Genomic DNA, 13,700 nt, shown 5'->3' on the forward strand with positions numbered 1-13,700 from the left:
TTGTTGATTAATAGACCTTCCTGAAAGAAGGGGCTTGGTTGTTGATATGTTAGATTAGCCAAAAATTATTTCAAATATAGTCCAATAGACATTACAGTGACTTCTCCCCTTATCTGTTCTATTTTATCTGTCCACTGTAAATGGCAAAGGTTTCTGTTTGATTCTGTGACCAGGTTGTGAACACTCCACCAAAAGCAATAGTGTTCATATTAGCCAGACAAACTGTATGGTAAATATGAAGATCAAATTTAAGTAACTGTCTGACTATGTCATTCTTTGACATACTTTATATCCACTGGCAACCAGTAGGTGTTTCAAGCATAGTTCCCATTGTGTTTAACTTTGCCTTTTTTATTACATATTTTTTTTTTTATAATTTGTTAAACTTGTTCTAATTGTAATTATTGTCGATCTGTAACAGGTGGTTCCGAAGATGTAAGTCAAAGTTGGTTGTTTTTATGAACTAGAAAGGTTAATATAAAATTGGCAAACATAATGATTGTGCTTTGAAGTTTGATATAGCATTACACATTACAGTATAATGTTTCTTGTATCATCTGGAAGATTAATGATAGAGATTTTGTAAAAGAATTTAGGACAATTTTTTTTAAAGATTTTAGTGTTATATAAGGAAGAGTCATTTATGATAAATCTTCAACATTTGCCCTTCCAAGATAATCATAGCAGTAGAAGTTGAAATGAAGTAAATTTACACACAATATTTGTGAAAGTGCATGACTGCACTATTGATTAAAATAGCAATGATATGATGCTCAGACTTGTATTTGCGACCTCAAAGGGAGGACAGAAATTTAATGAATTACTTTGTAAATATTTTGAATCCGAGTATTTTCTTGCTTTTGTATCAGATCATAAAAAAAATTAACAAGATGCATGTAAGAATTGTGGTTTTATGGCTATGCACTCGCATGGAAAAGATAACCATTTCTTAGTTGTGATTTTATAATTAAAAAGATGTTTGTTCCAACACAAATACTTATCTCGAACTACTTTCTTAGGAGTTACCTGTAATCTCCTCTCTACCGACCAGAGTTTTGTGTAGTATACCCTACACCCGTTTTCTATGGAGGGCTAACCTGGGAGTAAGAGAACGTGCCCCGAGGGTAGTCCTGAGCTAGGTCGGAGTCAGCTTGGGTCCCGTTAGCCAGTAAGTTCTCTGGTCGCGACGTGATACCATCACGCCGCTCTCGTCTCTTACGACCCTTTGTGTCCGACTCGTGTGTCCCGCGTGGTTACCGCGTGGTATCTCTGTGCTTATCCCTTGTGTTCTTGCGTGTTCACTGCCCTTCCTTGTGCTTCCCAAGTGTATTCCTTGTTGATTCCCTTCGTTCCTGTGCCTTGTGGTTGTGTGCGATGGAGCAGATCCGCCGTTATCCTGGGCCTAGAGCCGGAAAGTCGTGTGGAGCGTTCCTTTCCAAGCCCGAAGTAGACCCTCACTCCCTTTGCTCTTCCTGTAGGGGCAGAATGTGCTCGCCATCGGATACGTGCATTGAGTGTGTTAGCTGGAGTGAGATTCAGTGGGTGCGTTACGGCACTAAGAAGAAGAAGTCGTCGAAACGTTCGCCCAGGAAATCTAGCATCTCTTCGCCGTTACCGTCACCCAGTGGACGGTCCGACGGGGCTTCTGTCTCGGCTTCCCCTACCCAGAGTAGGGGACGAGGTAAGTCCGTTGCGGGGAAAGAGCCGAGAGCCCTTCCCCAGGAGTCTAATGTGTGTGAAGTGGGGGTTGCTGGGGCTTCTCAGGCTAGTGGGGAGCCTGGTAGTGCTGTGTCTGGGGGTTCTGGAGACTCTGCCCTTGTGCTTGGGGGGGCACGTTTCCTCCGACGACCCCTTGTGGTGTAGTAATGTTGTGCCTGTTTCTTCGCCCGCTTCGTGGGCCTGTGTTTCAGGTTCTTCAGCGGCTGGTGACGCCCAGGGTAAGTTGGACTCCACGGTAAGTGAGCCCTTCGGGTGGAGGCTCCCTAAAACGCCAGGTAGGTCCCCAATGCAGATGGAAGAGGTCCTGGATACCTGGTTGCCTAGTGTAGTGCGACAAACCTCTTTTCCAGCTCCTTTGACGGCGGTTCCAAAGTCCTTCCTACAACCCTCGACCTCTGGTACGCAGCAGGTCGCGAAGCCCTCCGTAGCCCCCGCTCCTGCCCGTCGTTCGGGTGGTACAGTTTCGTCGGGCTCTTCAGATGGTGGGGCTTCGTTCTCTTCAGAAGAGGAAGCGAGGAGGAGACATCGGCGACGGAGGGAGCGGTCCAGGAGCAGAAGTTCCCGCTCAAGATCCCGTTCGAGGTTCAATAGAAAACGGTCCCGGTCTCCACGGAGGAAGTACAGGAGGAGTAGGTCCCCCGATGGTGATTGGGTTTTCGTTCCTCGTAAGACTGAGTTGCAGCGTTCCCCGGACCGGCAGTCCAGGGATTTCTTGCCGCGAAGACCATCCTCCAGACGCAGATATGATCCTCGCAGGGAGAAATGCGAGAAGGCCGCTTCAGGCAGGCGTAAGGCCGCGAAGCTTCCGGTTAACCGCGCCCAGCGGGGGGAACCATGCTTACGTACGGGCAGCCTGGCCGAATCAGCACAGCTGGTTCGGCCCTCGGACTTAAAGGAACGGTTCCCTCCGTCGGGTCAGCCCACGGGATCCGCGTCCTCGTCCCCCAGAGAGAATATACGAACGGTAGTCCTCGCCGGCACGGCGATGCCAGTTCTGAGGTACCACCGCAGGGGAGTGCCTGTTGTTCTAGAACCGAAGCGCCCGGTGGGAGTGCCCGGTGACCCGGCTCCTCGGGATCAAGCGGAAGGTACTGCTGACGGTAGAGAAGGTTCCCCGACCGAGGACTCGGCGTATCGGAAGGTTATAGTCCTGATTCGAAGGCATCATCGGATTGAGGAACCGGTCCCAACCGACGAGGACTACTGGAGGTCCAGCCTGACCCACTTGATGCAGGCATCCGTCCAACAGAAAACCTCCCTGGCCCTGCCTGTGGCCCGAGATCTCGTCCTGGGACGGGCTCATGTTGATAGAGTTGTGGCAGGCAATGCCGAAGCTCCCAAAACGCAGAGCTCCTCGAAGTTGCTCCAAGGACTCAAGACACAGAGTAGGTTCTATGTGCCAGAGGGACAACGACCGGGAGCCTGCAAAGTGGAGCCTGCCCTCGACGTTCTGGGACAGGGTGCCCCGGAGGACAGAGCCTCTTCAGCCCCGATTTGCTTTTCGCAGTCGGAGGCTGCGATGATGGAGATGTCGAAAGACTTGGTGCACGTCTCCTCTTGGTTGGACTGGTGGGCTTCCACGCTGGTAGGTGTTCAAGCCACATATGACTTAACGGACCCGGAGCAGCAAAACCTTCTGAGGGAGCTTATCATCTCCGGGGGCAAGACCCTGAAGTTCCTTACGTATCAGTCTCTTGCCCTTTCAGCAAATTGGGTTCTTCGCAAAAGGGACACTATTCTGGCGAAGCTTTCCCGGAAGGTCCCAGACAGGGAGGCGAGGGCCATGAGGAGCCTTCCTGTGTGGGGTGACTCCTTGTTCCCCTTGAAAGAGCTAGAAGATATTATGGAGAAGGTGGCTAAACGAAAGGAAGTGAACGCTCCCAGGCCTCAACCGGTAAGGAGGCCCTCCTATAAGAGATCAGCATCAGACGGGCCATCTACTTCTCAGGCCCCGCCTAACCTGACGAGGAGAGAAGCCCCTTCTTCCTCGTGGGCTTCAGCACCACAGCCCCCCCGTAGAGGAGCTCCAGCAGCGTCTGCCTCGTTTAGAACGGTATTCTGCCTCCAGGAGAGGCCGTTCAGGCCGCTCCTCCAGGAGGAGGTAGAGTGGGAGGCCCCCTACTCCTGCCCAAGCCTCAGGTTGGGGGATGCCTCAGAGTACATTGGCAAGCATGGAAAGCTCACGGAGCGGAACCCTGGACAGTATCCGTACTGAAGGAGGGGTACAGGCTACCGTTCTTAACGGAACCCCCACCTTTGATTCCGGCCAGCCTGTCGGAGTGGCTGGCACCCAAGGACCCGTTGAAGAGGGCGGCCCTTCAAGAAGAGGTGTCAACGATGTTGGAGAAGGGCGCCATGGAGGAGGTCCTGTACCCAGGACCAGGTTTCTACAGCCGACTTTTCCTGGTAGAAAAGGCGACGGGCGGGGTGGAGACCGGTGATAGACCTGTCAGCTCTCAACAAGTTTGTGCGAAAGACAGATTTCAAAATGGACACTCCGAAGTCGGTCTTGCTGTCCTTGAGAGAGAAAGACTACATGATGACCATAGACCTCAAGGACGCATACTTCCAAATCCCGGTCCACCCCTCAAGCCGGAAGTTTCTCCGGGGGAAATGGGGTACCCAGATCCTGCAATTCAAAACCCTCTGCTTCGGGTTGTCGATAGCTCCCCAGGTATTCACGAGAGTCTTCACGACAGTCTCGGTGTGGGCTCACGAGCGAGGTATTCGCCTCATCCGGTACCTGGACGACTGGTTGCTTCTTTCCTCCTCAGAGGACATTTTGAAGGAGCAGGGTATAAAACTTCTCCAGTTTTGCAAGGGTCTGGGTATCATGATCAACCCAGAAAAATCGAACCTATCTCCCTCCACCAGGATGACCTATTTGGGGATGACACTGGATTCCCGACTAGTGAAGGCTTTTCCGTCAGAGAAGCAGGTAAGCAATCTAATAAAGATCCTTCTCCTTTTCCTTTCGGGGCAACCCAGGAGGGCGAAGGACTGGCAAAGGCTAATAGGTCATCTGGTGTCATTGGAGAAACTGGTTCCCCAGGGGAGACTCAGGCTCAGGGCCGTCCAATGGAACCTGAAGAACTTCTGGAACCAACTGGACTCGCCCCAGAAATTAATTCCAGACCTGCCAAACACAATACCCTCCCTGGAATGGTGGCATTGCCGGTCGAACACGCTCAAGGGGATACCCTTCGCGACCGAGCCTCCCGAGATGCTCCTATTCACAGACGCCTCCAACCAGGGATGGGGAGCCCATCTCCTCAACGAGACGGTGATAGGAACCTGGATGGACGGGGAGAAAGGCCTACACATCAATGTCCTAGAGTTGAAGGCAGTCCAAAAAGCTTGCCTGCACTTCATCGATCTACTAAGGGGAAACACTGTGGCGTTGATGTGCGATAATGCCACAGTGGTAGCATACATAAAGAAGCAAGGAGGCCTAAAATCAAGGGAGTTGTGCGATCTCGCCCTAGAGATCCTGGATTGGGCGGAGGAGAACCAGATAGTGTTATTGGCAAGGTTCATCCCCGGGAAGAAGAACGTCCTAGCCGACGGTCTCAGCAGGATGGGTCAGATAGTGGGAACAGAGTGGTCCCTCCTCCCAGAAGTAGCCAGGCTCATCATTCAACGGTGGGGTTCCCCGGTGATGGACCTCTTTGCAACCAAGCTGAACGCACAACTCCCTGTGTATTGTTCTCCTGTCCCAGATCCAAAGGCAGCCTTGGAGGATGCCTTTCAGCACAAGTGGGACAACCTAGACGTGTACGCTTTTCCCTCCTTCACGTTGATCAGGCAAGTGCTCAAGAGAGTAAGGGCTGCCCTGAACTTAAGGATGACTTTGGTAGCGCCCTGGTGGCCGGAGAGAGAGTGGTTCGCAGACCTAAAAGACCTGGCAAGCCATCCTCCGTGGCCACTCCCCGACAGGCCAGATCTTCTACAACAGCCACACTTTCTCAGGTTCCACGACAACCCACAGTCTCTACGCCTTCACGCCTGGAGACTATCGAGCGCCTCCTGAGGAAGGAAGGATATTCGTCAGGAACGGCTAAGAAGATGTCGCGATACCTGAGAAGGTCGTCGGCAGCGGTCTACCAAGCGAAATGGGCCTCTTTCACGAAGTGGTGCGCTTCGAAGAGCATCAAACCCCTCAAAGCCTCAGTCCCAGATATCGCAGACTTTCTAGTATATCTCAGAGACGAGATAGGGATGTCAATCCCAGCTATAAAAGGAGTATGGGCAGCCTTGGGTCAAGTCTTCCTCCTGAAGGGCATCGACCTGGGCTCCTCTAGACACATCTCTATGCTTATCAGGAGTTTTGAACAGTCCTGCTCCCCTCAAACTGTTAGGGTGCCTCAGTGGGACTTGGCTAGGGTCCTGAAGATGTTAAGTAGCCCCCCGTTCGAACCAATGAAGGATATTGTAGACAGGGATCTCACTCTCAAGACGGTCTTTTTGTTGGCCTTGGCCTCTGCGAAAAGGGTAGGTGAGATCCATGGGCTGTCTTATGACGTCTCTCATTCGAAGGGGTGGAGAGAGATCTCCCTCAAGTTCGTCCCTTCGTTCGTGGCGAAAACCCAGAACCCAGCAGTCTGGGATCCTAAATTCGAGGGGTTCTCTCTGCCAGCTATTCCTAGGACTGGGAAGCCTGAGGATTTGAGGTTATGCCCTGTCCGTGCCATTAGGAAATACCTTGAGAGGACTGCACATCTCCGGTCGGGCATCAAGAGCCTTTTCGTCTCCACAGGTGTTACAAAGAAGCAGGTATCGAAGAATACCATATCCTTTTGGTTGAGACAAGTTATTGCCAGGGCCTACAAGGAGGAGGGACTAGCCGTGCCAGGTACTCCCAAGCCCCATGACATCAGAGGACTGAGCACTTCCTTAGCCTTTGAGAAGAACATGGCAGTGGGCCAGATCCTGCGGGCGGGCACCTGGTCGAACCAGTCGACCTTTACTGCCCATTACCTCAAGGATTACTCAAGAAGGTCCTTAGACGGGTTCTCCATTGGGACATTCATCTCCGCGCTCCAAGTGATTTATCGGTGAAGCCCCAGGCACAATCGTGGATAGCAAAACCAGGAGACACAGGTTCGTTCCTTTTCACCCTAATCCCCGTTTCCTATCCCTATCGGAGATAACCACACTTATGTAACCAAGGAAGAACACGTCTCTGCAACTTTGTTACTGGACTCAACATCAGAAGATTTTTCAAAGGGTGAGTACTTAGACACTAAAGTGAGCTCTTTGTGTAGTTTACCCTACCATTCGTTTCCCAGTTTTTAAGAACCTAGTTCATATCTAGGATACTTGGCGTCCGCTTTGCTGGGTCTGAAGGTCAGAAAGCCACTCCCACCTCCTTAAGTGTAAGTCTCCTAAGAAAGTAGTTTGAGGTAAGTATTTGTGTTGGAACAAATCAAAAATTTTAAGTAATTTTTATTTTTCCTAACATACTTACCAAGAACTACTTTCGGTTAATGGCCCTCCCTACCTTCCCCGAGTGCCTTTCTGCCCTTGCAGGGACTTGTTGCAACATCCGAGGAACTTACTGGGTAACGGGACCCAAGCTGACTCCGACCTAGCTCAGGACTACCCTCGGGGCACGTTCTCTTACTCCCGGGTTAGCCCTCCATAGAAAACGGGTGTAGGGTATACTACACAAAACTGGTCGGTAGAGAGGAGATTACAGGTAACTCCTAAGAAAGTTGTTCTCGGTAAGTATGTTAGGAAAAATAAAAATTACTTAAAATTTTTGATGTTTTTTATGTGCAAATGAATGGATTTTTTTACAGTATGTACTTACTTATTTTTATCTTTCTTTTTAGATGAAAATAATTAAGTACATACTATAAAAAAAAAAATAAAATAAAAAAAAGATAAAAAGAAAGATAAAAATAAGTATACATGGGTAAGATTGGCAAATGGAAGAGTAGTAGAAAGGGCATTAATGGATTATGTGTTGATAACTAAAAGAATGTTTGGAAGATTGAAAGACGTGCACGTGTTTAGGGGTATGGCTAACGGTATGTCTGATCATTTTTTGGTGGAAGGAAAATTAGTTGTAGCAAAAGAGTGGGGGAATAGAGTAGGTGGATGTAAAAGGGAGCTAGTGAGGGTTGAAGAGCTAATAAAACCGGGGGTAAAAAGTAAATATCAGGAAAGGTTGAAAATGGCATATGACGAGGTGAGAGTAAGAGAAACTGGTAATTTAGAGGAGGAGTGGAAGTTAGCAAAAGAAAATTTTGTTGGGATTGCAAGTGATGTATGTGGCAGGAAGGTTGTTGGAAGCAGCATGAGGAAGGGCAGTGAATGGTGGAATGAAGGAGTGAAGGTAAAAGTGGAAGAGAAAAAGAGGGCTTTTGGAGAATGGCTGCAGAGTAATAGTATAGAGAAGTATGAAAAATATAGAGAGAAAAATGTGGAAGTAAAGCGCAAGGTACGTGAGGCAAAGAGGGCAGCTGACCTGAGGTGGGGTCAGGGACTGGGTCAGTCATATGAAGAGAATAAGAAGAAGTTTTGGAAAGAAGTGAAGAGAGTAAGGAAGGCTGGCGCAAGAATTGAAGAGACAGTGAAAGATGGAAATGGAAGGTTGTTAAAAGGAGAGGAGGCAAGGAAAAGGTGGGCAGAATATTTTGAAAGTTTGCTGAATGTTGAGGATAATAGGGAGGCAGATATAATTGCTGTTGCAGGTGTTGAGGTGCCAGTGATGGGAGATGAGAATGAGAGAGAGATTACAATAGAGGAAGTGAGGAGAGCACTAGATGAAACGAGAGTAGGAAAAGCATCTGGTATGGATGGTGTGAAAGCTGAGATGTTGAAGGAAGGGGGTGTGACTGCACTTGAATGGTTGGTGAGATTGTTTAATATGTGTTTTGTGTTGTCAATGGTACCAGTAGATTGGGTTTGTGCATGTATTGTACCACTATATAAGGGTAAGGGAGATGTGCATGAGTGTTGTAATTCAAGAGGTATTAGTTTGTTGAGTGTAGTTGGAAAAGTGTATGGTAGAGTAATGATTAATAGGATTAAGGATAAAACAGAGAATGCAATCTTGGAAGTACAGGGTGGTTTTGGAAGAGGTAGGGGTTGTATGAATCAGATTTTTACAGTTAGGCAGATATGCGAGAAATATTTAGCAAAAGGTAAGGAGGTGTATGTTGCGTTTATGGATCTGGAGAAAGCATATGATAGAGTTGATAGGGAAACAATGTGGAATGTGACGAGGTTATATGGAGTTGGTGGAAGGTTGTTGCAAGCAGTGAAAAGTTTCTACAAAGGTAGTAAAGCATGTGTTAGAATAGGAAATGAAGTGAGCGATTGGTTCCGGGTGAGAGTGGGGCTGAGACAGGGATCTGTGATGTCGCCGTGGTTGTTTAACCTGTATGTTGATGGAGTGGTGAGAGAGGTGAATGTTCGAGTGCTTGGACGAGGATTAAAACTGGTAGGCGAGAATGATCATGAATGGGAGGTAAATCAGTTGTTGTTTGCGGATGATACTGTACTGGTAGCAGACACAGAAGAGAAGCTTGACCGACTAGTGACAGAATTTGGAAGGGTGTGTGAGAGAAGGAAGTTGAGAGTTAATGTGGGTAAGAGTAAGGTTATGAGATGTACGAGAAGGGAAGGTTGTGCAAGGTTGAATGTCATGTTGAATGGAGAGTTACTTGAGGAGGTGGATCAGTTTAAGTACTTGGGGTCTGTTGTTGCAGCAAATGGTGGAGTGGAAGCAGATGTACGTCAGAGAGTGACTGAAGGTTGCAAAGTGTTGGGGGCAGTAAAGGGAGTAGTAAAAAATAGAAGGTTGGGCATGAATGTAAAGAGAGTTCTGTATGAGAAAATGATTGTACCAACTGTGATGTATGGATCGGAGTTGTGGGGAATGAAAGTGATGGAGAGACAGAAATTGAATGTGTTTGAGATGAAGTGTCTAAGGAGTATGGCTGGTGTATCTCGAGTAGATAGGGTTAGGAACGAAGTGGTGAGGGTGAGAACGGGTGTAAGAAATGAGTTAGCGGCTAGAGTGGATATGAATGTGCTGAGATGGTTTGGCCATGTTGAGAGAATGGAAAATGGCTGTCTGCTAAAGAAGGTGATGAATGCAAGAGTTGATGGGAGAAGTACAAGAGGAAGGCCAAGGTTTGGGTGGATGGATGGTGTGAAGAAAGCTCTGGGTGATAGGAGGATAGATCTGAGAGAGGCAAGAGAGCGTGCTAGAAATAGGAATGACTGGCGAGCGATTGTGACGCAGTTCCGGTAGGCCCTGCTGCTTCCTCCGGTGCCTTAGATGACCGCGGAGGTAGCAGCAGTAGGGGATTCAGCATTATGAAGCTTCATCTGTGGTGGATAATGTGGGAGGTTGGGCTGTGGCACCCTAGCAGTACCAGCTGAACTCGGCTGAGTCCCTGGTTAGGCTGGAGGAACGTAGAGAGTAGAGGTCCCCTTTTTTGTTTTGTTTCATTGTTGATGTCGGCTACCCCCCAAAATTGGTGGAAGTGCCTTTGGTATATGTATGATGATGTACTTACTATTTAGGTAATGAACAATAACTAATCTACTTTCAGGCCATTGCACCAGACAACATGTCCATGATCTCTTCAGCAGTATTAGTAGATAGTCATCATGAGCGGAACGGTGGACTTTCAGGAGCTGTTTCAGGAACTGTCGGAGAACTCTCTCCGTCCATTCAGCTGCTCCTCAGATTTCAGAGACTCCTTGTCAGCCATCTTTTTCCAGTGGAGTGTAGTGTATCCCCCAAACATGCCTTGCAAGGTATGATTGTACTATTGATATATCAGGAGCCTTTTGAATCATTGGTAACATTATTATGATAGGTTTTTATCTTACTCTAAAGAAGCAGTGCAGTTGGTTACTAATTCTCTTAAACTGAGTGATAGTACAAAGTACAGGTTAGCTTAAGCTATGAATTATACATAATCACTGTTGAATATGGGATATGAATGTTAGATTGTAGGCTATATTACCATTAGAGGACCAATGGGTACTGTGTACCTTGCATGGCTCACATTTGGTTTGCTAAAGGTTCACTGTGGTATTATTAAGTTCCTTGCTTAAAAATTTGTTCTCACTAGATTTATGTTTTATCTTGTCCTACATAATGGCTCAACTTTACTATTTTATTCAAGCCTTATTCATGAGAGGTCATATGGAGACGCCCTTAGAGTGTATAGAATTATGACTCATTTGTCTTCTGACGTTATTTATAACTCGGCTATGTGTCTAATTCAGTCATCTTGTTTAATTATCTATTGATATAATACAGTAAAGTTCATTTTTCAATATTAAACTTAGCCGGTGATTATATAAGCTGCAGCTCTGCTGCCCGACAGAAAAACTCTACGTTCAAAATACGCCAGCGATCGCTATGCAGGTAGGGGGTGTACATCAACAGCGCCATCTGTCGAGCAGGTACTCAGTACTCAATGTAAACACAGAACCAATTTTCTCTCTGTCGTGCCACCGGCAAGACCTACTAAATTCGCTATTGCTTACTGGATTGGTTTTCACATATTTTGGTGAAGTACACATTTCTAGTTTTGAGCTTTCGCTATGCAGGTGTTTTATCTTCATCTCAAAACTTGAACTCGTTTTGGATAGATTTAATTATGGTGACAAGGAGAGTATGGACTCTCTTTCACTTTTAAATGGCTGACCCTTCCCTTAGACGGAAGTGTGTTTAGGTTTTTAGTAATTTTGCTTAACACGTTATAGATCTATATATTTTATATCTCTCCGCCTTTATTAGGCCTCTTCGATTAACTTTCCATTTATTATAAACATATAAAAATAAATTTTTATGTTTTGTTTATATGCGACCTTTCCTGATAGTAGGCGGTCCTTACTGGGGAACCGAAGTTAATCAAAGTTGAGCCCGTTATATTGTATTTAGCCTTTAAAGAATTTAAAACTTTTTAAATTTAATGTTTTATGAAAGAATTTCTTTGATAGTCTTCGTACTGTTTTCAAAGATGAACTAACGTTTAGTTTTTTAGACTACGCAGTTGTTGACGTTCAGGACGTTCAACATGCGCTCTATCGTTACGATAGAGAGAGTGTATCACGGTTTCACTTTGCAGTAAGAGTAAATCGATTCTGACGTTTTGTTCATTCTTTCTTAGCTTAAATGTTTTAAATTCTAAATTAAAGGAACTTTTTATTTGGAAAACCTTTCAGTTTTTTCCTTTAGTCAAATAACATGTTTTTTTGACGATATATAATTGGGCTCTTCTCTTAGGTGCGAAATCAAGAGAGAAAGAGAGAGAGAGATAGAGACGGAGGGAGAGAGAGGAGAGAAAACGTTCCGTTCAAGCGGGTAACGTTGTTCTCGAGTTGCTCTCGTCCCTAGTCGCTGTACGGGGAGGAAGGATAAAACGTTTTTAGTTTTTTATTCTCGTCCCCAGGCTATGTGCGGTGAGAGATTGAAAACGTAGTTATATGAACTAGTGTTTAGTCTCTTTCCCAGCCACTGATTTTTTTATCTTAAAATATGTTTTCTGTTTTTTGCTGGTATTAATGAGCTTGCATTATACGACTGATTTCGCAATTACTACCTTTTAATGAAGGGTAGATTTGCGTGTTTCAGGTAGAAATCAGTAAAAGTTTCGATTTCAGTGAAATAAGTGCAAAACAGAAAATCGATAAAGTGATATGCGCAAAGTGTTACAGTGTTGCGTCCGAGGGTTCGTCTGTTCGTGCCTGTCGTTCACCTAGTCCGGGACCTCTTGCAAGCTCCCAAGCCCAGGGGAGAAGTAATGTCGAACGACTTATGGGTTCGAGAGGCCTTGATCAACGAACAGACGTTTTCCCTCTGTGGTTTCGGGCGTATCTACCCAAGATCGCCCCACCCACTCTAAGACGAGAGAGCCCGTTTATTCCTCGTCTGCGGAAGAGGTTTCTCGTAAGAAACCATGGACCAAGGTCTCGCGGCTTATTAAGCGCAAGTCGGTCCTTTCCGCGCAAGTCCAACGGCCCAGTTGTAGCCACTGGGTCAGTTCGGACTCGCTGCAGTCTTCCGACGACTGCTCACCTCCTAAGAGAGGCAAAGCGGTACCGCATCAGGCAGTCACACCGTCTGTTGCCGCACCTGCTCCTGTAGACCCTAGTGGTCTTTGCTGCAGACCATGCAGTCTCAGTTAACGTCATTGATGCAGGACTTTCGTGCGGAGAAGGTTGACACTGCTCCAACCTCTAGCCTACAACCAACCATGGTTGTGCGTCCTGTGGACGCTGAGGCGACCTTCTCCCGCACTCCAAGAGAGTCCCGCCACCCATGCGTTCCAGTGTACCCTGCCAGCCGCATGTTGACGTTCAGCGACGCACGGAACCTTCCGTTGACGTTCGCGAGGTACAACAACAGTCTAAGTTGTTTTGTTTTGACGCGGTGCGTCAACTTCCGCATTCTAGAGTTGTTTTGACTGCTCAGTCTAGACAGTCAAAGCAGTCTCGAGTGGACACTGTACGTCCTCACACACCTGTTGTGGTTGACAGTTCAGTTGTTGACAGTTCACAGACTGTCAAGCAGTTACATGACGTTGCCTTCTGGTCTGCTACTTATGCACCAGTGAGAGACTCACTGAGGTAACCTAGCTTTTATCGGACAAGGTTCCTGTGGATGAGGATGTTGCTGTTCTCCCTCCTACTGATATTCCCTTGAGGACTCTGTCAGATGGAGAGGAGCCTTAAGCTGCTTAGCCTCCTATGGACTTTAATTAAATCATGATGATTTTTTTTAAGGATCTTCGTCCGGATCTTGTAACTGCTGCTCCTCGTTCGCCTAAACGTCAGAACTTACACTAGGCCTAGCTACTTCGAAGCCGTTGTTTTTAAGCTAGTGCTCTCTCGCTCTCCTAGAGAGCATTACGTTGGCTAGGCGACTGGTTTTTGCACCAGGAGGAGTTTTTAGGGATACAGCCTTTGATTTCCCTTCTTTTAAACTGGCTTATAGAGCGAGAGTC

At 47.0% G+C, this 13,700-nt stretch overlaps 1 protein-coding gene across 1 annotated transcript in view; it reads left to right on the forward strand.

Annotated features, from left to right (window-relative positions):
• The window catches only part of HERC2 (E3 ubiquitin-protein ligase HERC2), a 496,511-nt gene that overhangs the window by 118,903 nt on the left and 363,908 nt on the right, over positions 1-13,700 (forward strand). Inside the window, exon 19 of the mRNA XM_068391274.1 lies at positions 10,290-10,497. Coding sequence (XP_068247375.1) covers positions 10,290-10,497 — 208 coding nt within the window. The remainder of the gene's footprint in view (positions 1-10,289; positions 10,498-13,700) is intronic.

This window comes from Palaemon carinicauda, chromosome 17, assembly GCF_036898095.1.
Source record: "Palaemon carinicauda isolate YSFRI2023 chromosome 17, ASM3689809v2, whole genome shotgun sequence".
Lineage (NCBI taxonomy): Eukaryota > Metazoa > Arthropoda > Malacostraca > Decapoda > Palaemonidae > Palaemon > Palaemon carinicauda.